The following is a 24119-nucleotide window of genomic DNA, read 5'->3' on the forward strand; positions in this document are numbered from 1 at the left end:
AGCTTGCAATTGGCATGCTGACTGCAGGAATGTCCACCAGAGCTGTTGCCAGAGAATTCAATGTTCATTTCTCGACCACAAGCTGCCTCACAACCTCAGACCACGTGTAACCATGCCAGCCCAGGACCTCCACATCCGGCTTCTTCACCTGCAGGATCGTCTGAGGGGGGGTGGGTGCTGAGGAATATTTTTTCTACATGTTTTATTTTTTTTATACCCAGCTCATGAGGCCCCTTGATGATGTGAGGCCTAATGCAATTGTCTCTTTTGCCTAATGGTAAGTCCGCCAGTGCATCAACTCTAAAAATGTGACACTGAAGAGCAGGTATGATGAAATATGCTGTGAAGTCATGTGAAGGTCTGGGATACAGGCAGGAAAACAGACACTAAACACCATCACACCACATACCATTAAGAAATAGTTAAAAGGGAGTATTGGGCTGAGATATGACAGCATTGGCCAGAAGCAGGGTAAAACAGATTGATGGTCCATTGTCCCTGCCCTGGTGGCTGGGGGGGACTGGTGGGGTGGGGCGATTGCCTGTGTAATGGTGGATCTGGGATTCCGGAGAGGAGAGCTACATGGAGACAGATGGGGCCTTGTCTGCAGTGACCTTGCTGAGCTGTTTTCTCCGTCAATAAAGGTGCCAGGGCCGTTAACATGGGGGATACTTCAAAGACACCGTTTACATGAGTGACAGTCACATAATTAAGGCAGAGAAAAATGTCACCCAAATAGAGGCAACAAGGTAAACAGAGGTGGTGGGTGTGTGTGTGTGCGAGTGTGAAAGAGAGAAAGACATGCCCTCCTTTGACACACACACACACAAGTGCTACAAAGAGCTGCAGCCGTTTAATTTCACAGTGAAATGTCCTCGCCTTTCCCCGACTTCACAGCAACCGTTGACACATGTTAATGTCTGCACCAAAATTATACCTGACTCACTTGCTCACTGTTCCGCAGCCTATGCATAGCACATAAAATGTTTCTCAACGTCTTAGCTGTGTTTATTTCACACATTATTTATCCAACCACACTTTTCTTCATGAAATAAATAGTGGCTCTGTGTGTTTCAGAGATTTGTAAAAACCAGCATAAATCCAGTGACCTCAGGAGCGGACGGCAACACAGGAGTCATCCCAGGAAATATGGTCCAGGAAGCAATCTGGCAGGTCACTGCTGTTACTCACTGCCAGCCAGCTGGAGAGAGATAAAGAAATAATCAAACAGAGGGGCGAGGGCCAACTTCAGCTGGACTACACTGACAGATAGGCTCCCACTCCTTTTCTACGGCACTCCTCTCTTATTCACCCCGTAATCCCACAACTCTCACTGATGACATTTGCTTTCTTAAAAAAGGCTTTAGTGATGAATGATTGTGAGGATTTGGGTGAAACAGGGGTGGGGAGTACTCTTTGTTATTGTTATAAATTAAGGATTCTAGCTTTAATTAATGATTGGCAAGTTCTAGCATGGTGGTATTAGTTGTATTCCCCATAGTCTATAGTCTTCTCTTTTCTCCCTTCATCCCCTTTTTCTTATCTCTCATTAGCCTGGTCCGGTGATGAGGGTTAGGCCTTGCAGCTGGAAACTCATCTATTTAAAAAGTGGGGTTTCATTTTGGATAGACATTTTAATAATGAAGAACAGCGTAAATCCCCCAAGTGCCCTTGTGCCGTGGCAACACTCACACACAACAGCGTGTGGATTGGCAGCTGGTAATCATTGTGTAAACACTCAAAAAACAAAGTTAATCTAAGCCTGGGGCCACTCCCCGGGCCGGCCAGCCTCTTCGATTTACTGGGCTTTGTGATTTGTTCTGGGATATGAGAAATAAGGAGAAACTCCTTGTGGCCTTGTAGCCCGATTTGATTGTAGAAACATGTTGGACCTTGTAAAAGGATGGGAAATGAGGCGAGGGAGGGCTTTGTCCGTATTTACAAATTGATGGCTGCAATCTTATTGAAAATCTGATAATGCAATTTGGTGAGCGTAATGGCGGTCCTCTGCAGGCTACAATCACTCTCACTCACTGATTTATTTCGCTACTCGGTTATTCTTTCTCTTTCTCCCTCAGCATGACACAGAAAGCAGTGTAAAATAGTCTCTGTTTTGGAACCTGCACCCCAACATCACTTTTCTGTCCTCTGCCTTTTTGTTTCAATTAGACCTACGGTCTGAGAGCAGGTTGGATGTTCATTGAGAATCAATGCTGGTGATCTATTGAAGAAGAACTTGGAAGAAGAAATGTAGGTGTCACGTTCGTCGTGTAAAGGATTGGACCAAGGTGCAGTGTGGTATGCTTACATGTTTAATGTTAATAATAAACACTTGACAAAATAACAAAGTAACTGAACGTGAAGTTCTAAAGGCTATACATCAAACAAGCCAAACAAAAACAAGATCCCACAACTAAAGGTAGGCAAAATGGCTACCTAAGTATGATCCTCAATCAGAGACAACGATCGACAGCTGCCTCTGATTGGGAACCACACCTGGCCAACATAGATATAGATAACATAGATCTACACATAGATATTCACACCCTGACCAAACCAACTAGAGATCTCTATGTCAGGGCGTGAGAGTACCCCACCCCCCCCAAAGGTGCGGACTCCGGCCGCAAAACTGACTCCTTAGGGGAGGGTCCGGGTGGGCATTTAGCCTCGGTGGCGGCTCCGGCTCCGGGCGCGACGTCACCCTTACTGTCCTCTCCTTTTCTGGCTCCCCGTTGCACACCTGGTCTGGTCTGGACCCCGGCGCGATGCTTCCCCTCTCAGTCCTCCTACGATGCACCAAGCCCTGTCTGGACCCTGGTGTGGGAGGCACCGACCCTGGAGAGGGGCTGACATCTGGGCCTGGACCGGCAATCCTCCCGTGATGCACCAAGCCCTATCTGGACCCTGGTGTGGGAGGCCCCGACCCTGGAGAGGGGTTGACGTCTGGTTCTGGCTCTGCAGTCCTCCCGCGATGCACCAAGTCCTGTCTGGACCCTGGTGTGGGAGAGTAGACGACCGGACCCGGACTGGGCACCGGTGGAGCAGACTGCTCTGGCACTGGAGTGGAGCCGCTGACTGGAGCTGAACTGGACCCCGGTGGAGCGGACTGCTCTGGCTCTGGACTGGAGCAGCTGACCGGGGCTGGACTAGGCACCGGAGGAGCGGACTGCTCTGGCATTGGACTGGAGCAGCTAACCGGAGCTGGACTGGGCACCGGTGGAGCGGACTGCTCTGGCACTGGAGTAGAGCAGCTGTCCGGAGCTGGACTGGGCACCGGTGGAGCGGACTGCTCTGGCACTGGAGTGGAGCAGCTAACCGGAGCTGGACTAGGCACCGGTGGAGCGGACTGCTCTGGCAACGGGCCGTGCCGGATTGGAGACACGCACCACTGGTTTGGTGCGAGGAGCAGGCACGGGCCATGCCGGACTGGAGACACGCACCACTGGTTTGGTGCGGGGAGCAGGCACGGGCCGTGCCGGACTGGAGACACGTACCACTGGTTTGGTGCGAGGAGCAGGCACGGGCCGTGCCGGACTGGAGACACGCACCACTTGTTTGGTGCGAGGAGCAGGCATGGGCCGTGCCGGACTGGAGACATGCACCACTGGTTTGGTGCGAGGAGCAGGCACAGGCCATACTGGACTGGAAACACGCACCACGGGTCTGTGAAGGCGCCCTGGCGGCACAGTGCGCAACGCCGGCGCATAGCCTGGTGCCTGCACGGTCACACGCTCCTCAAAGCGAGTGCGGGGAGTTTGCTCTGCTCTGCAACCTGGCTTCGCCAGCCTCTGCTCTAAGTACTGAGCTCTCTGCTGCTGAAGGGTTAACTCCTCTCTCAGCTTCTCCTGTTGCCTGGCCAACTCCTCTCTCAGTGCATCCACTGACTCCTTCTCCCTGTGAGCCTCCTGTAGCGCCTCCCTCTGAAGGGAGCTCTCCTGCTAACAGTCCCCGCAATGTGGTGGTCTCCTCTCTCAGAGAGCTGAGCTGCAGGTCTTGGAGGGCCTCTATCATAGCGGCCCCCTCCTCCTCCACAGTCAGCCTTTTCACGGCCTCCTGCTGCTTCGTCGACCACCCTGTGTGCCCCCCCAAAGAAAACGTTATCGGGGTTGCCTCTCGGGCTTCATTCGTCGTCGGCACCTTCGGCGTCGCCGTTGATCCTCTCCTGCTTGGGCTTCTTCCTCCTTCCAGGGTCCTTTACCAGCCAATATCTCCTCCCATGTCCAAAATGTCTTCCCCACCTGTGTCCAGGGTGTCTTCTCCTCCTGGCCACGCTGCTTGGTCCGTTGGTGGTGGGATCTTCTGTCACGTTCGTCGTGTAAAGTATTGGACCAAGGTGCAGCGTGGTATATGTACATGTTTAATGTTAATAATAAACACTTGACAAAATAACAAAGCAACTGAACGTGAAGTTCTAAAGGCTATACATCAAACAAGCCAAACAAACAGAAAAAAGATCCCACAACTAAAGGTAGGCAAAATGGCTACCTAAGTATGATCCCCAATCAGAGACAACGATCGACAGCTGCCTCTGATTGGGAACCACACCCGGCCAACATAGATGTAGATAACATAGATCTACACATAGATATTCACACCCTGACCAAACCAACTAGAGATCTCTATGTCAGGGCGTGACAGTAGGGGCACAGCCCTTTCAAAGCTCTTATAAAATGGGAGGTTTGTAAGTCTATTCAGAGTAAGTAGTATATTTTGGAAGATGCACTTGGGCAACAGGGAGTTAGAATCGATGGCCCTTTACTGACAGAGCTGGATGGGTTCTTCATACATCGTCACATAATTTCTCTGTTTTGTGGTTGACTTTTTGGAGACCAGTTTCTTTGTCATTGTAGCTAAATGAGTGGGTCCTCTCAGATAAGAAATGGCAGACAGACACTGCATCAACCCTAGAATCTCCATTGGTCGCTAGCTGCATTGGCATTTTCATTGTACCTAACTCATTTGCAATAATTAACTGAGCTAAGTTTTTTATTGTAATTAATAATGATAGGAGATAGCATTATTGAGCTCCACATTAAATTGCACTCGTCAAATTCACTTTCCTGGATGCACCAACGCTGACTACTAAGCAGGACTGTGGAAAGGTTAACGTTATCGTGATATAATTTAGCCTGAGAACAATAATGGACTATGCCTAATAAGAGAGCCAGGGACTGAGTGACTTAATGAGCATTAGGAGAATGATGCCTCTCTTCTAACTGGAGCTAATCTATCTAATTGTCACAATGCTGAGATCCATTTCATACAGGGCTCCCACGCAAGAGAACCGACTCACTTTCAGTTTTGTCAAAACCGAGTAGCTCTTGCGTAAGCTAATAATAAAGCCTAGGTACTATATATTGCAGTACAGTTTTCTATAAGTTCTCTTCAATTCAAAGTGGTATTTATGCAGCGTGAGCTGGTATTTTACTCTTCACCTTTTCACTTTCCTGTGCTTTCATTCAGAATCCCTTAGTGAAGGCAGGGACAAGGTGTCTCCTCTCCAGTACAGTCAAAATTCCTTTGAAACAGTGGGTAAAGTTGGGAGCGGTTCCAGGCGACCATCTCTCCATTGTGCCATCTTCAGCACTCGATATCGCCCTGATTGAAGCCAGTCCGTCTCATTGATTGAAAAGGAGGGAAAAAACTTGAACCTTTCTGCTCCTCAGTTTCCACTCCTCCATTTATAGGGGGAAAAAGCTTCCCCTGACAATGTCCAGACAATTTAGGTGGCATAGGACTCTCCTGTTGCCCTCTCTGGCTCTGGCTGCTCTGGCTATGCTCTGTTACCTCATCCAATCAGCTGGGAAAGTATTTGTGCTTGTAGCGCAGCAGAGAGGCGGCCAGGAGTTAAATTGAGTTACCTGTTCAGAGACGGTTTCATTTTCTGAGGATGGCCCCGGAGATCCTTGATGGAACTGCTAACCACTCATCCCTTCTGATGTCCCCCAGTGTCTGTCTCAGAGAGAGAGAGAGAAGAGGAGAGAAGAGGAGAGCGAGACACTGCACAGCAGAGAGAAAGGCTCACGGAGCAGCACAACACAGCACAAGTGGCAGAGCTGGCGCAGTCCAGTAGCAGACTGCTATAATGGAACTAATCATTATAAACTCTGTGCCTGTCCGTCTCTCTAATACTCTGCCGGAAAACCCACACAGATGCAGGAACACTTCCTCTAACACTCTGTAATACTCTGGTATAAACACACCCCATCATATCCCTCTCCCACCTCTCCCTCCCATCTCTCTCTCAGCATATACTGTAGAGCATATACTGTAGATGTAGATGACAATAATAATTAATTTTATGACCTTGATTATATGATATCATGGTTGGCCCAATCGATCAGGGTGTTATGACATTTCTCAGATACATTGATCTCCCATAATGATAGAGATGAAGTACAGGATATATACAGCAGTCAGGCCTGCCCATCTTTATTAATAACTACCAGACAGGAGATGAAAGAGGAGGATGAGAAGGAAGAGAGGAGAGAAAAGTAGAGGAGATGAGATGATAGGAGAGGAGGGTCGTTCCATGTCATTTCAGCAAGCCATGACACCCACCATATCAAATTCTTCTGAAATGTTTTCTGTAGTTAGAAACAGGTAGGATTGGCATCTCTCACTCTCTCTCAGATAATATTCAATAAATATAGTACCCAACATCTGATTTGGACCAAATGTCTTCCTACCAATGAGTAATACATGAGGAATATAAATAAATAAAAAATAAAAAGCCACCTATGGACCCCCCACACCAATCCCTCCCCAACAACCAGTATACAGTATAAGTTCTGTTTGACAAGTAGTATGAAGCTGCAGCTTGGAGTATTTCTTCTTCATACTATGTCATGTTTGACAAGTAGTATGAAGCTGCAGCTTGGAGTATTTCTTCTCCATACTATGTAATGTTTGACAAGTAGTATGAAGCTGCAGCTTGGAGTATGTATTCTCCATACTATGTAATGTATTCCCTGTGAATCTGGTGATGTTTTTTTTCTCCCCTTTTCAGATAAATTAGTAATTGAAGTCACTTGCATTATTTACCATAAAGTAGTATGAAAGTACCATGTTTTAACCACTAGATGTATGTCGCTGTTCCTGCAATACTGCACACATCCATTTTGCTGGTCTCTTGTGCTTATTAAATAGATCACAACATTTCCTTTGCAACATTGGTTAGAAAACCAATAGATTTGCCTCATAATGAAAATAAATGGTGTGGTCATCCTGACAATTGAAGCCTGTCCTCCATGAAAGCAATTCAGTTTGTCATTATTTTACGCGTAATATGTGTCCAGGAAACTGACCCTTTGTGTGTGGTTTATTCTCTTAAAAAAAGGGATTAGTTACTGTTAGACCATTCCTGGTGAACAAGCAAATCATTAGTCTACATCAGTTCCAATGTTTTCAATGTTAAGGTCTCTAATGGTATTTAATGGTAAAAGTCCCAAACACACACTGTATAGTGTTTTGCAATTGTAATGGGTTGGGATTAATGGTAAAATGTCACTAATCACAATACATATATAACTATTTTTATTAGGGTTGTCTTGTCACACCATTTTAGTCCCGAGCCCATTAATCCATCAAAGTACTACGGCTTGTAGGAAAAGTATTCATATGAGAATCACACCATAGGGATAGCCCTCTCAGAGCGGCCACTTGGACTATTCAAGATGAGTTGGATTGAAGCATTAGGTTGCTAAGAGAAGGACAAACTGAATTGCATTCATGGAGGACTGGCTTGAATAGTGAGGATGATCATTTTCATCATGAGCCAAATCTATTGGTTTTCTACCTACAGTTGCAAAGGAAATGTTGTGATCTATATAATAAACACAATGGATTAAAAATAACAATAATAACAATAATAATAATGTAGTGGTATAGCAGGAACAGCGGCATCTAGTGTTCAAAAACGAGTACTTTCCACACTACTTTATGGCAAATAATGCAAGCGACTTCAATTACTAATTTCTCTGAACAGACGGGGTGGGGAATACATTACATAGTATGAAGAAGAAATACTCCAAGCCGCAGTTCAATACTACTTTCAAACATAGTGAACTGATACTGTATACTGGTTTGTTGGATTGGCATTGGGTGTGAGTGGTCCATGGGTGGCTTTTGACAATGTTTTGGGATTCCTCATATCTTATTCATTGGTAGGAAGAAGTTTGGTCCAAATTGGATGTTGAGTACTATATATATTTTTTAATATTATCTGAATCCTATCAATTAAAATGGCCAATTTGGGTGCAATCAATTAGCTTAATTTCTCAGAGATCACATTTTATTTCAACAAAATAATGTTTCAGGTATGCTAATCATATCTGTTAGTAAATACAGAAACGATTTCAGAACAATATTGATAAGGTGGGTGTCAAAACCCTCTTTCTTGTGCTTTTTGAGGTGGAACAACCCAGGAGAGGAGTAGGAGATGAGGGAGCACCCCGCCCATCATCACATCATGTAATTTACTCTGTTCTGGCCCATAATGTTTTATAGCACAATCACGGATAGCAGAGTAGTCAGTGATCTCATTTCACAACTCATATCCCTCAGTAATGGAACACAAAGAGATAAATGCAGCTATTACCAAAGTCCAGCCACCTACAGCCACAACGCTTAATAACTTACCATGTGAAGAGGGGGAAAGCAGCAAGCTGTTGTATTAATCCCTTTGAGTTCTAATTGTAATCCTTATGGACAGCGAGGGGCTATGTAACATGAGAGCATTAAAAACAACAAGTAGCCTATAGCCTTTTGTTCTGCACAAAATTAGATGTTTATTGACTTGAAATCACAGACCCAGACCTACATTAAAGGAGAAATTTAGAACAGGAAACATGTACGTGCTTGACAGGGAAGATGTGCTGGGCGGTATCTGATCCCAAAGAGACTCATCTCTTTTCTCCAATATTTCAAAAGGAATTAGATTTGCAGTATTTTGTATGCTTTATTGTACTTTGTATCCTCAAATGTTTCATTCACTTACTGTAGCAATGTATCTAATATTTATATTTTCTGAGAGAAATGTATATGCATTGTATTGTCGACTAGATGTTTTGGTCTTTTTTTATATTCACTATCCACTAGATGGCAGGCTTGAACCTTTTCATCCAAGCCTTTCCCCGTACTGTGACTGCCAGGTGGGGTAACTTGAGTGCAAAGTCTCATATGCAACCTCTTTCTCTATGTAACCTATACAATCGGGTTGCTATCGCTGACATCTTCAAATAGGAGAGTAGATGTTTATTTACATTATTCAAGGGGTGTATGGATCTGGGTAACAACCATTTTTACCTTCCCATCAAATGAAACAGTATTGTAGAACATACTAGAAAACTTGTCCCTGCTGTGTGAAAAATACAGACTGCAAAATGACACCAAAATAAATACACTCCAAACTCCATTATACCACCATGTTGTTATTCATCCTCACCGCTGACTTGTTCATATTTGAGAATTTGGCAGTTGGCCAGGCTAACAGAAAGCAGCTCAAATGGAGGGTAATTAAGTGGGTACATATTCAGAGGTTCAAGGGTTAATAATTGGCAGGGAGAGAACAGGAGTCTATACAAACATTTCAGGATGCACAAACCCAACATGTGTTTACATGGATCAATACAATAGTCAAAACAGACAGATGGACCTACTGTAGCCTCCCTCTTTCTCCTTGACCCTAATTCTCTGTCGCTCAGTTTGCCCATGCATTAGAATTACATCTACTTGCATCCATAGAGATGCATGCTGGTGACCTCCAGGAATACAATAGAAAACAGAACAGAAAGACCCATGGTTCAAATCACAAGACAGCAGCTCAGCCACTGTTCTATTGCCAGGATAACTGCAGAGGTGATCGGACATTCGCAGCTGTTCATCTGACTAAAACTAAGAACGACTTCTATAATAGGACATTGCCTTCGTTCACCTCTGATGTTTAGTCTGCTTTCCCAGAATGAGCCAATCTGTGCATCCACAGAGATAGTAGGGCACAATAAGAGCAGACATTTCCCTGTGCAGCGCGCTGTAGCTGTCCCTGTGCAGGCAGCAGATGGTGTGCAACAAATCACTTACTGCTGGGAGCAGGAAGCATCGGGTCAGGGTTTATGCTTTGAGGTCCACTCTGAAACTGCCTGATTTGATAGCACTAGTTTGCATATATGCTCAGTCTAATCCAGTGGCGGCTCCTGAAAAAATTCTCAGGAGGGGCAATTTTTCTGATGATTTAGGTGACCTACACACATTTTAAAAAAGATATGTCCAGCAACAACATGAAGACAGGGGCAGCATATAAGTCAATACCAGAAGCATTTATTGACTGATCTGGGGAGATGGATTCCAGTTTCTGTGACAGATTATAAATAATCTCTGATGCCTTTGTTATATTAGCTTTTGGTTGAATGTACTGTCGTAGTAAATATATAATGTTATAGCTTGGTCTGACTAAAATCTTGTGCATGACCCATTTTGTGTTGGGCGTTTGTTTTCAATCAATGCTGTTCCTATCCTATAACAATGGACAAAAGAGTCCTATCTTGTCAGCCTTGTCAGCAGGTGGCCAAGGACAACACCCACGCCATAGGTCTCTCAGTTCTTCCAACTCACGAGTTCTTGCTCTGAGGACACACACACACACACACACACACACACACATCATCACTGATAACACACACACACACACACATCATCACTGTTAAACACACACACACACACACACAAAAATCCCCTCTCTTTAGGCTGAACATTTGAAGACAGAGAACCCGACTCAGAGCCAATGCAACAGTGGAGGGGACCTCGCCCAACTCATCAGGACCAATCAGAAGATCAGAACTACTAGATTCAACCTACATCATTTATTGTATAAAATGTCTGCACACAATGTTTTCGGGGCTCTCTTCAGATAGCTCCCTAAGAGTTTGACGAACGAGTCCGTGCACGCGATTCCAGATATCTTTACCTCTGAATAAACTGCCTTTATTATACCATATCCACCCTGTCCAAAGTCTCTACTTGGTCTCAGTTCTCCAGTAAACTTGTGATTATCAACAGTACACAACGGTAACAAACAATTGGGGGAACTCACGGGGCAGATAGTAAGGTCGCAGTGACACAGAAAGCAGTTCAATGTCGGGGGGTACAGAGTCGCTCTCTTACCAGGATCGATTTTCCCTGTGACTGTCACTCAGATCGCGGTCCGCTCTGACCAGGGTGAAGCCGGCCGGCTCCACTTCTCTGTCCGGGACTCTGTCATCCAGCCAAGTCTCCCAGCTGTATTGGATTCCTCTGCCAGCAGCGTTTTCATTATTTAGTCCGTTCGTAGCGGGTATGTACACGATCAACAAGATCAGTCCAAAACCCACCACTGGAAATCCATGGTTGGCAGAATGTTTGTAAACTAAGTGTACAAATTAAAAACATAAAATAACGCCACTAAGTGTACAAATTAAAAACATAAGATAACGCCACACTGCAGGTCGCAACAGAGACACTGCTAGCCGCTATTTTCTTAGTTACGTTCATGGTTACGTCACGTATGACGAAAGCGCGTAAGTGCAAGCCCTCAGAAACACATAGAGATTGTATTGAAAGCTTTGAAATTTGAAAAAAATAGATTTTACATCAGAGTCTATGACAGACTTCTGGGCGATTTTCAACTTGACTGAAATCGCCCCAAAAACGGGCGGGGCCATTTGAAGCACGACTTTAGCCTGATTTGACATTTAGTGGCAGTCAGATCAGATTAGAACACTGATAACTACTGTTGCCGTGATATAATTGATTAGAAAAAAAATCCCTTCCTTTTCCCGTTTGGCAGTGCGTCGCCCATATCGCCCTATTGAACACACCGCCCCTGGTCTAATCTAAATGTATGCAGGGGAGGAGGTAGGATTTGCAAAGCAGGTTGATAGACAGGACTCACAGTCAATCATCCAGTGTAGAGGACAAGGATCTGTCAAGGTCGAGGTAAGGAGTAGACCAAGGCGCAGCGTGATGAACAAACATGACTTTAATTAGTTAAAGCGTCAAAATACAAAACAAAACACGACTCGTGAGCGTCCACGGTATCAATGACCGAACACGGAACAAAAACCCACAACCACAAAGGGAAAACATACAGTTAAATATGGCTCCCAATCAGAGACAACCAGCCAACAGCTGACACTCGTTGCCTCTGATTGGGAGTCACTCAGGCAAACATAGAATACAACAAACTAGAATGAACACCAACATAGAAATACACACATAGAAATGAACACACCCTGGCTCAACATAATGAGTCCCAGAGCCAGGGTGTGACAGTACCCCCCCCTAAAGGCGTGGACTGCGACCGCGCCTCAACTAAACAAACCAGGGGAGGGCTGGGCGGGCATACCTCCTCGGCGGCGGTTCTGGCTCCGGCCTTGACCACCACCCTCCAATACACCCCCCATAGTGCCCCTGGTCCAGTCTGGCCCCGCCGGCTGGAGCAGGACTGGACTTAACAGGAGCGATCCTTACCAGGCTGTCGACTCGCACCCCTGGCTTGGTGCGTGGAGGAGGGACGGGCCTTACCAGGCTGACGACGCGCACCCCTGGCTTTGTGCGTGGAGGAGGAACGGGCCTTACCAGGCTGACGACTCGCACCCCTGGCTTGGTGCGTGGAAGAGGGACGGGCCTTACCAGGCTGACTTCTCGCACCCCTGGCTTAGTGCGAGTGGCAGGAACAGGCCGGACCGGGCTGGCGACGCGCACCGTAGGTTTGGTGCGAGTGGCAGGAACAGGCCGGGTCGGGCTGGCGACGCACACCGTAGGCTTGGTGCGTGGAGCAGGGACAGGCCGGGCTGGGCTGTCGACGCACACCGTAGGCTTGGTGCGTGGAGCAGGGACAGGCCGAACCGGGCTGTGGAGACGGATAGGAGGCCTGGAGTGAAGAGCGGCCACCACCCGTCCTGGCTGAATGCCTACCCTCACACACTCTGTGTGAGGCATCCGCACAGGACGTACAGGGCGGTGTACCCCTGGCCTGGTGGCCTTCTGGATCCGCCCCCCTTTTCTCCTCCGTCAGCCCCGTCGTCCATGCCGTGTCCCCCCTAAAAATTTTCTGGGGTTGCCTCACGACCGTCCGACGACGACCCTGATCACGCCGTAGCTCCTCTCTACGGCGCGCCTCCACCGTCTCTTCTCCCGGCGCTTCCTCCCATGTCCAGCCCAAGAGCTGCCCCTGGACACGCTGCTTGGTCATTGGCGGGTGGGTTTTTCTGTCAAGGTCGAGGTAAGGAGTAGACCAAGGCGCAGCGTGATGAACAAACATGACTTTAATTAGTTAAAGCGTCAAAATACAAAACAAAACACGACTCGTGACGTCCACGGTATCAATGACCGAACACGGAACAAAAACCCACAACCACAAAGGGAAAACATACAGTTAAATATGGCTCCCAATCAGAGACAACCAGCCAACAGCTGACACTCGTTGCCTCTGATTGGGAGTCACTCAGGCAAACATAGAATACAACAAACTAGAATGAACACCAACATAGAAATACACACATAGAAATGAACACACCCTGGCTCAACATAATGAGTCCCAGAGCCAGGGTGTGACAGGATCATGATACCATGGACATGGTTGTAGAGGTTGTTACTGTGCAGTATATGCTGTTACTAGAGAGTTATGGGCTTACAGGCTTCTTATCCTGTGGTTACACATGCAGCCCAATTCTGATCTTTTTTTTCACTAATTGGTCTTTTGACCAATCAGATCAGTTATGAAAAAGATCTGATGTGAAAAGACCACATGTGATTGGTCAAAAGACCAATTACTGGAAAAAGCATCAGAATTGTTTTTCTCTTAGGAGTGAATGATCAAGCAACACATTGAAGAAGATCCACACACAGGACCCATTGTGTAGGCCAATAGGCAATTGGGTTCTAAACTCAGCAAAAAAAGAAACGTCCTCTCACTGTCAACTGCGTTTATTTTCAGCAAACTTAACATGTGTAAATATTTGTATGAACATAACAAGATGTGACTAACAGAAATTGAATAATGTGTCCCTGAACAAAGGGGGGGTCAAAATCAAAAGTAACAGTCAGTATCTGGTGTGGCCACCAGCTGCATTAAGTACTGCAGTGCATCTCGTCCTCATGGACTGCACCAGATGTGCCAGTTCTTGCTGTGAGATGTTACCACACTCTTCCACCAAGGCACCTGCAAGTTCCCAGACATTTCTGGGGGGAATGGCCCTAGCCCTCACCCTCCGATCCAACAGGTCCCAGACGTGCTCAATGGGATTGAGATCCGGGCTCTTCGCTGGCCATGGCAGAACACTGACATTCCTGTCTTGCAGGAAATCACGCACAGAACGAGCAGTATGGCTGGTGGCATTGTCATGCTGGAGGGTCATGTCAGGATGAGCCTGCAGAAAGGGTACCACATGAGGGAGGAGGATGTCTTCCCTGTAACGCACAGCATTGAGATTGCCTGCAATGACAACAAGCTCAGTCCGATGATGCTGTGACACACTGCCCCAGACCATGACGGACCCTCCACCTCCAAATCGATCCCGCTCCAGAGTACAGGCCTCAGTGTAACGCTCATTCCTTCGACGATAAACGCAAATCCGACCATCACCCCTGGTGAGACAAATCTGCGACTCATCAGTGAAGAGCACCTTTTGCCAGTCCTGTCTGGTCCAGCGACGGTGGGTTTGTGCACATAGGCGACGTTGTTGCCGGTGATGTCTGGTGAGGACCTGCCTTACAACAGGCCTACAATCCCTCAGTCCAGCCTCTCTCAGCCTATTGAGGACAGTCTGAGCACTGATGGAGGGATTGTGCGTTCCTGGTGTAACTCGGCAGTTGTTGTTGCCATCCTGTACCTGTCCCGCAGGTGTGATGTTCAGATGTACTGATCCTGTGCAGGTGTTGTTACACGTGGTCTGCCACTGCGAGGACGATCAGCTGTCCGTCCTGTCTCCCTGTAGCGTTGTCTTAGGCGTCTAACAGCACGGACATTGCAATTTATTGCCCTGGCCACATCCGCAGTCCTCATGCCTCCTTGCAGCATGCCTAAGGCACGTTCACACAGGGACCCTGGGCATCTTTCTTTTGGTGTTTTTCAGAGTCAGTAGAAATGCCTCTTTAGTGTCCTAAGTTTTCATAACTGTGACCTTAATTGCCTACCGTCTGTAAGCTGTTAGTGTCTTAATGAACGTTCCACAGGTGCATGTTCATTAATTGTTAATGGTTAATTGAACAAGCATGGGAAACAGTGTTTAAACCCTTTACAATTAAGATCTGTGAAGTTTTTTGAATGTTTAAGAATGATCTTTGAAAGACAGGGTCCTGAAAAAGGGACGTTTCTTTTTTTGCTGAGTTTGATGTATTGTATTGTAATAGGTCACTGGAGCTGAATGGGGTTACCCATCACTTAGTATTCTCTAAATCAGGAATAGATTTCCCTTTTATGACAACTACATTTTTTATAATATATAATTCAATATGCATTAAATCACAAGAACCTAAAATGTCCAATGCATGGACAGAGGCTACAGGCTAAAATAACATTACACCCAACAGGGCATGAAGCATGATCATGATCCCTCTGTTATAGCTGTCAAAATATCAAACACAACTGTCATATAGTGAGAGATTCATTCGACCTGACTGAGAAGCACGTCTACACAGAGCAGACATCACTTGAAAGAACCAGCTCTCAAACAGAGTTCTATAGCTCATCCACAGGGATGAACACATTGGCACACTATCATTTATGGGATTAAGGCCCCCATCTATATTGTGGGAGCAGTTCATTTAAGAATATTTACATTATAAAATGTACTTTTACATCGTTAATATACTTTTGTCTTAAACAGCTATATCTCTATACAGCCATCATATTAGATAAACTAGATCACTATTTGGATAAGATTGGACAAATCACATTCAAAATAACACCTTCAAGGTCTTTTGGAATACTTTTAAGCACATGTAATGTATGCAAGTACTGCATGTGTGATTTGCGGGTGGGTGTATCTCATGTGTCTCTGCCAAGCTGACTGACAACGACAACCTTGGGGCAAGATTGTGTGTAATTCTCTCATCTATCCATGGCAGTGATATGCCCAATGCATAAACATGGAGTATAATAAAAGTATCTTTAACCCACTATTGAAACCAAAACACCTACACAAACGGTTGTCCTGGAGCAACACAAATACCAAAGGATTACATTTCACTCCCCCAAAAATTAATAATCAAACAAATCTCACGGATTGTAAATCGGATTCCTGATGTCCTACAGCTACAGGTGTGGAGCCAATCCCCATCCTCATCTGCTCCCTTCTGTTCACCTTTTGTCAGTAAGCCTCACCCAAATGCATCATTACACCCGTGGCTGGCTCAGGTTGGCACTCTGTGGATGTGTGAGTGAGTGGGAGTCAGGATGGGCCCACTGGCGATGAGGTATAGTGCGGAGGTGGTCGCTGGGAGGTAAACCTAATGCACTGTGACAGAAATCAGAGCTGTCAGGACCACCGTGACCAAAAGGCATAGACTGCATCTATCCAGCCAAATCCACAGAGACATACAGAGAGAGAGAGAGACAGAGAGACAGAGAGACAAAGAGAGAGAGAGAGAGAGAGAGAGAGAGAGAGAGAGAGAGAGAGAGAGAGAGAGAGAGAGAGAGAGAGAGAGAGAGAGAGAGAGAGAGAGAGAGAGAGAGAGAGAGAGAGACAGAGAGAGAGACAGAGAGAGAGACAGAGAGAGATACAGAGAGAGATACAGAGAGACAGAGAAAGAGGTGGAGGGAAGGGAAGAAAGCAGAGAGTGAGAAAGAGGCAAGAGAGAGCCAAACTCAGAGAGAGGGGAGAGAGCTAGAGAGAGGGGAGGGGATCAAAGACATCCACAGAGGATGGGAATGATGGGGAGAGAGAGGAGAGAAGGAGGAGGTATAGATGAGTAAGAGACAGAAACCCACAGTGCAGAGGAGAGGTGGGTGGAGAGGAATAGACATCTTCCTGCCAAGTCCACACAGAGAAAAGGATGGGTCTCTGTAGCTCAATTGGTAGAGCATGGCGCTTGTAACGCCAGGGTAGTGGGATCGATCCCCGGGACCACCCATACGTAAAAATGTATGCACACATGACTGTAAGTCGCTTTGGATAAAAGCGTCTGCTAAATGGCATATTATTATTATTATTATGTGGAGAGAGAAGCATTAATGACTACAACCCCACAAAAAAAAAATTAAGAAAGAAAGAAAGAGAGAGAGAGAGACAAAGAGACAGAGAGAGCAAGAGCGAGAGAGAGAAGCGAGAGCGAGAGCGAGAGCGAGAGCGAGAGCAAGACAAGACAGACATCGGGGGTTTACATACATGTACTGTATATCCCTCTCTTAATCCTCTGGGATTCAGTCAATTTATCAATTCTAACAGTTATCAAGTAGAACACTGTCAACAAGGCAATGGCCACTGTATTGAATATTTCATGTTTTAAACGCCCAATCCCCCATCGTCTGTTAATGGCAGAAAGGGAGTCACAGGAGTTATGTTGAAAGTGGGAAGGGGACAGAGGGAGCGAGAGACACACAGACACAGTGAGCACAGCCTGGCCATAGAGACCGGTGATCACAGGCAAACCTGTCTGCCCAGAGAGGACAGGCTGTGCTAACTCTGTCCCCAGGGAGAGGTAGGGACAGAGCTGCATTTCCTATTACACTGTAACAAATACTCAGACCTAAGATAATCTTTCTTTCCCAAAATTATAATTCATTGCAAAGAATTTGAAGCTATAAAATATCAAGAAAATAAAAAATGTGCAGCCAAATATGCGGCCTCCTGCCATAATCTGAGGGATGACCAGTGAAAAGTTCAATGTAACAATAGTATTTGCCATTTTGTTTTGCTTTGGCTTTCATGCCATGTGGCATAAAACTAGCATACTATTACTTTAATTCATTATTATTCTCATTGTAGTTGCTGTTAATGTTAAAGTCATTATCACTACTACTATTATTGTTACCTTATTACTGTTAGTCCAACAATTGTTGTTATATGTGTACTTTGACAATGCAAGTGATTTAATTTGCCATGTCAATAAAGTCTATTGAATTGAATTGAGAGAAACATAGCAGTAGTGCGTAAGGAGGGAAAGCATCATTATTTAAAGATGACAGTGAGGGAGACAGGGCAGTGCTTTAAATGACAGTCAGTAGGAGGAGGGGATTGTCGGAGATGAAGTGAGCTGTGTGGTGTTTGTAACACACTGCATAGCACTGCAGGTTTTTTTTTATAAAGCACCGCTCACATTTGGCGGACGGATAAAGCCCTCAGAGCAACTTTAACAGAGAGACTGAGTGAGTGATAGAGGAGAGGAGAGTGGCATCTCTGCTCAGGATTCTGGCTGAGGAGAGGGATCAGAAGCTCTCACTTCAGAATGGACAGTTGGATACCTGTGGATTGCTTAACGTGAAGTACTACTTTTGGGAAAAGGACAAGTCCTGAAGTTAGACAGAACAGTTGGATACTCGTGTGAAGGATTGCTTCTAATTAAATAGTACTTTGGGGAAAGAGACAAAACAAACAGTCAGGATTCCGTGCTGTTTGAGCTGTTCGTTTTAGCGGGTCTTGGAGGTGTGGTAGAGTGAATCTGATGGTCTGAATAACTTCATGTTTTTTTAAAATCTGATTCATGACACTTATTAAATCAGTGGCAGCGATGGTGTTTTAATTGCTTTTTGGTGAGGATGATAAACCTTTGATTCACTGGTACAGAGAGGGAATGTACTCATCAGGTAAAATGAACTGCTATTCCCTTTATCAACCCCTGGTTTTTCGACTCTAGTACTACTACTCGACTACAAAGTCAGAACATTCGAGAAAAACATGCATCAGGATATCTCAAAGAGTTGTTACTGCTGTGACTATGTTTGTTTCTTCCTAAACAAAATGTGTCAGTTACACTTTACAATAAGAAATATTCATGTGATAAGATAATCTTAATTTTTTTTAAATCCCGTATCCCTGGGTAACAAAATGTAGTGCATGCATGATAAAACTATAGATGAAAGGCTTTTTATGGTTTATTCTCTCTATTCCATTCCTAGCCTTGTAAAAGTCTTCTGACCATTGTCAATGACCAGTGACTATTACAATGTCTTTCTACTAAATTCATTCAACCAGGGAGCCCCATTTACACAACAAATCTCTTTCCTCCCTAGGGGACCGGGCCAGAGCAGAATGACTTCTCTCTTCGCTCCAGACACTGTAGTGCTGCTATGTCTCCTCCTCCACTCCATCGAGGGAACCTGCCCCTCCATCTGTCTCTGCACCTCAGACACACTGAGCTGTGGTTCACAGGGCCTCACCAGACTGCCCCTCCTTCTGCCCCCCACCACCACTACCCTGGACCTCAGCTACAACCGGCTGGGCTGGCTGGGCCCCGGCAGCTTCTCCAACCTGCCCAAACTGGACACCCTCCGCCTGGCAAACAATCAGCTCACGACCCTGGGCCATGGGGTCTTCAACAATGCCTCCAGCCTCCGCCACCTGGACCTGTCCTCCAACAGGCTGCGGGTGCTGGAGCAGCACTTTCTGCAGGGTCTGTGGAGGCTGGAGGAACTGCTGCTCTACAACAACCGTATCACCCGCGTAGAGGGCGGGACGCTGAGCGGTCTGAGCAGCCTCAGGAAGGCCTACTTCAGCCTGAACCAAATCACAGAATTCCCTTTCTTTTCTATACAGGACCACAGTCATCCGTTTCTCACCATGCTGGACCTGTCCTCCAACCGTCTGACCACGCTACCCTGGGAGGATATGAAGGCTCTGCCGGGGTCAGTGCAGAAGGGGTTGTACCTCCATAACAACTCTCTGGTGTGTGAGTGTTCCATGTACAGTGTGTTCTGGCGCTGGGAGCAGAGGGGCTTCGACTCTGTCAGGGACTTCACAGACGAGCACACCTGTCTGATTTACGGCGAGCCGCGTGCCTCAGTCCGATTCCTCCGACACTCCCTCTACTTCCAAAACTGCACGGTGGGGAAGGTGGTCTCTTTGCCTGTGGCTGTTTTCCTCTCCAACCTCATGGTGAACGAGGGGGAGAGGGTCCGTCTGGACTGCCAAACCTCCCTCCGAGGTAAAGAGCTGTCATACACGTGGGTCTCGCCCAATCAGGAGTACCTGACCCAGACGAGCTTCAACGACACCCTCATCAACGTGTTCCCTAACGGGACCTTGGAGATCCCAGCAGCCAAGGTAAACGACTCGGGAGTCTACGTGTGTACGGCCCTGGACTACAAACACATGCTGAATGCAACCAGGGAGGTGAATGTCACCGTGGTCCACGCCATGCCTGACACCTTCAACACGGGCTACACCACCTTGCTGGGTTGTGTGGTCACCCTTGTAATCATCCTAATGTACCTCTACCTAACGCCCTGCCGCTGTGGGTGCTGTAAGCAGCCCCTGCCCCCGGCCATCCCCATCCCAGCCTACGACCCAGACACCCTGGCCTCCATCTTCTCCCCCTCACTGAGCCACAGGGACCCAACCAAGGCCAGCATCAACAAGCACGTGGTGTTCATGGAGCCTCTGATGGCCACGGAGCAACCAACGCTGCAGTGGGAGTGGGACACCAGTGGACTCACCTAGTTAATCTATCTGAGAGCCTGTCGCTGAAAAATAGCACTTTAAACAATTGAGCCCCTGACTTAAAATAGACATGTAACAGGTGGTCTAAATGGAACACTATAATGACATCCTTGTTCCTCTTTCTCTGGTGGAAGGCTTCATCTAACCGGACTATACTCAGAAATTATCACTAAGCCCTGGAGAGAGTGTGAAAGAGAGACCCTCACAGGTCTGTATAAGGGCTCTAACTAATGTTCCTCCTCTTTCCTCTCCTCTTTGTCTCATTGAAGACCAGGTGTTGAGTTTGGCAGGATTAGACCGTATATTTCTGCCCATGCTATTGTGGAGGGTTAGAGCAAAGTTAATTTAATTCAGCCATTGAATGGCATGAACTCTGGCGCTGGAGAGACTTATCTGCTTTCCTTAAAATCATGAACTCCAAAAGCATTGTCCTCCCTTCTCCCTGAAGTGTAGAAATATTGCATTGGTGTAAGCATGGGAAGATTGTAGACAGATTTCCTATTACATTAGTTAATTCCTTTTAAATCCATAAATGGATGGGAGTGTATGAGCGGACACATTCGGGTGAAAGGGCTGGAACAGAATTGGGGAACACTGAAGAAGAGTCCTATTGGGACATTTTGGACTTGGCTGACATCCACGAAAGCTGTTAGAGCAATAGAGAGCTTTTGCAATATATATAATTTTTTTTCATGGGATTAAAGTTAAGCGTGAGTATATCCGGTCACTGGCGTACCACACGCCCCCATAGAATTAGGAATTACTATACTAGAATGCACATGAAGCTTCTTATGATGGGATAAAGGTCAGCCATTTTGGTCAGGGAGTTGGTCAACCATGGTTTACCAGTGCTGTGATAAGATATTGTATAAAATAATTTGCCTCTACTGCCAATCATTCCAATTAGACTGGTTTGGATTTCTCCCTGACCAATATGGCTGCCATTTTCACCCCATTCTGGAACTTGAAGGGTTTATGGACATATAATCTGTAAAAATGTCAATTCTCTCAGCCTCATTGCAAAATGTGTAGGATAGCATGCAATTAGCTATAAAACTACACATTTTCCTTTCTTCTCCATGACAATATGTGTAGAATTGCAGGAAATGAGCTTAAAAAAGCAACATTTTCTCTCAGCGTCATGGCAAAATGTGAAGAATAGCATGAGATTGGCTATAAAACTGCACAATAAAAGCTAGCAGTTTCCCAGTGCATCAGGTAGATGTAAAGCAAATGTTTCTATATCTAGGAAAGGGAAATAAATATTACAACTAGAAGAGAGTTGGAGGAAATGTATTATATTTTGTTATATAGTTAACATTAATTCTGTAAAGTTAATGCATCCACTTTGATATGAACCATTTAGGTACTCTATACAAACTCCTGATCCCAGATTTGAAATGAAAGTGTGTACTTGCCATTGTTGGGACTGAGTATGTAAAAATAAATAAAAATACCAAAAAAACGGACATAATGCATTCAAATATTAAAGACAAAGTTCAGCAAGAATATGAAGACTGTAGGAAAAGAGGCTACTCACACTTTGAAAGATTGGACTGCATGTTATGGATAATTTAGGACCCCTTTAGGTATCAAAAATATGATTTGATAAAATATTTAATTTGGCCTTTATTACTATAGCCTAGAGAAACGCATTGAATAACACATTCATGTATAGCAAAAAAAGACAGTCAAACAAGGTTTTGACATTAGTCAATGATTCGGATGCTACAAACAGAATTTGGCACATCGACGGTACCGACTTCAGACGAGTCCCCTGACACGTGGGGGTCGTAGAGCACCATGGTGTTCGTGAGTCTTCCCTTTCCATGGTGGTCATAATAGTTTGTAGGTCATACCGTTTGGACGCTACAGACATTTTTGTGAGAAGGCCGATTTTCGGGATGTCTCATGGTCTGACAAACATCACTCTAGCTCTGCCACCTTTCACCGCAGATGCGGAAGTGCGATCTCTAGTATAAACTGACGGATTCTGACTGGGATTTTTTAAATTATATTACTTAGATTTAGGATTTTTTCATCCAATAGGGGGTTTTAATCCATTAATACTGAATTAGTGATTCAATTAATGTTTCTACAGTGTCCTAGTTTACAATCTAGTGCCTGTGTGCACAAGCCTTCCCTGAAAACCACAATCTACCTGTGAGTGGAGTCTACCTGGTAGTAACATTAGCATTTCACAGAACCCAAAATGTAACCAATATTGAAACTCCTAATACATAAATACCACACATCTCCTATCAACTTGTTGCACTGCAATCTAGCCCCAACAATAAGGACTTTATGTCTATAATGGTTGTTTATCTGGCATGTGGCAGAACAGGAACCTCAATAGGCGTCAACAACTGTCACGCCCTGACTCAGGGGATGCTTAAATGTTGAGTCAGGGTGTGTATATTCTTTGTTGTGTGTTTTCTATGTTTCGATCTATTATGTGTAGATCTATGTTGGCCGGTGTGGTTCCCAATCAGAGGCAGCTGTAGCTCGTTGTCTCTGATTGGGGATCATACTTAGGCAGCCTATTGGCACTAGTGGGTTGTGGGGATCTTGTTCCTTGTAAGGTATGTTGTGTGTGCTACCTTGCACTTCACGTTTTGTTTCGTTTCTTGTTTTGTCGAGTGTTTATTACGTTAATAAACATGTACGTATATCACGCTGCGCCTTGGTCTGACCCGTCATTCAACGAACGTGACAGAAGATCCCACCAAACCAGGACCAAGCAGCGTGCCCAGGCGGAGCAAATGGCCATGTCACAGGTGGCCGATTTGTGGTCATGGGAAGAGATATTTGCGGGGAGAGGACCATGGGCAAAGGTAGATGCCCAGGCAGGAGAGGAGCAACGGCAACACGGAGGAGGCCGGTCGAGGAGGAAGCCCGAGAAGCAGCCCCAAGAAAAAAAAAATTGGGGGGCACACAGGGTGGTTGGCGGAGCCTAGGGTTAGAGCAGAGCCAACTCCCCGTACTCACGCGAGGAAGCGTATGACTGGGCAAGCTCCGTGTTATGCAGAGCTACGTACTGTGTCGCCAGTGCGCCGGCACAGTCCTGTACGTTCTGTGCTTGCACCACGCACGTGCCGTGCGAAGATGGGCATCCAGCCAGGATGGCTTGTGCCAGCTCTCCGCTCCAGACCTCCAGTCCGCCTTCACAGTCTGGTCCGGCACGTTCCTGCACCTCGCACCAAGCCAGTGGTGCGCGTCGCCAGCCTGGCCCGGCCTGTTCCTGCTCCTCGCACCAAGCCAGTGGTGCGCGTCGCCAGCCCGGCCCGGCCTGTTCCTGCTCCTCGCACCAAGCCAGTGGTGCGCGTCGCCAGCCCGGCCTGTTCCTGCTCCTCGCACCAAGCCAGTGGTGTGCGTCGCCAGCCCGGCCCGGCCTGTTCCTGCTCCTCGCACCAAGCCAGTGGTGCGCGTCGCCAACCCGGCCCGGCCTGTTCCGGCTCCTCGCACCAAGCCAGTGTTGCGCGTCGC

General features: G+C 46.2%; 1 protein-coding gene across 1 annotated transcript; it reads left to right on the forward strand.

Annotated features, from left to right (window-relative positions):
• The first annotated feature begins 16943 nt into the window (after window positions 1-16943).
• On the forward strand, window positions 16944-20633 carry LOC121546431 (amphoterin-induced protein 3). The gene is made up of 2 exons (XM_041857716.1): window positions 16944-16980; window positions 19324-20633. The coding sequence occupies exons 1-2, from the start codon at window positions 16944-16946 to the stop codon at window positions 20631-20633; spliced, it is 1347 nt and encodes a 448-aa protein (XP_041713650.1).
• The last annotated feature ends 3486 nt before the right edge of the window (window positions 20634-24119 follow it).

This window comes from Coregonus clupeaformis, chromosome 30 (genome assembly GCF_020615455.1).
Source record: "Coregonus clupeaformis isolate EN_2021a chromosome 30, ASM2061545v1, whole genome shotgun sequence".
Lineage (NCBI taxonomy): Eukaryota > Metazoa > Chordata > Actinopteri > Salmoniformes > Salmonidae > Coregonus > Coregonus clupeaformis.

Excerpts from the sequence above, each read along its gene's own strand:
- LOC121546431 (XM_041857716.1), top strand. The coding sequence starts at position 16,944 with ATGAGTAAGAGACAGAAACCCACAGTGCAGAGGAGAG. Across the intron at positions 16,981-19,323 it reads ACCCACAGTGCAGAGGAGAG|ACACACTGAGCTGTGGTTCA; the intron begins GTGGGTGGAGAG and ends TCTGCACCTCAG.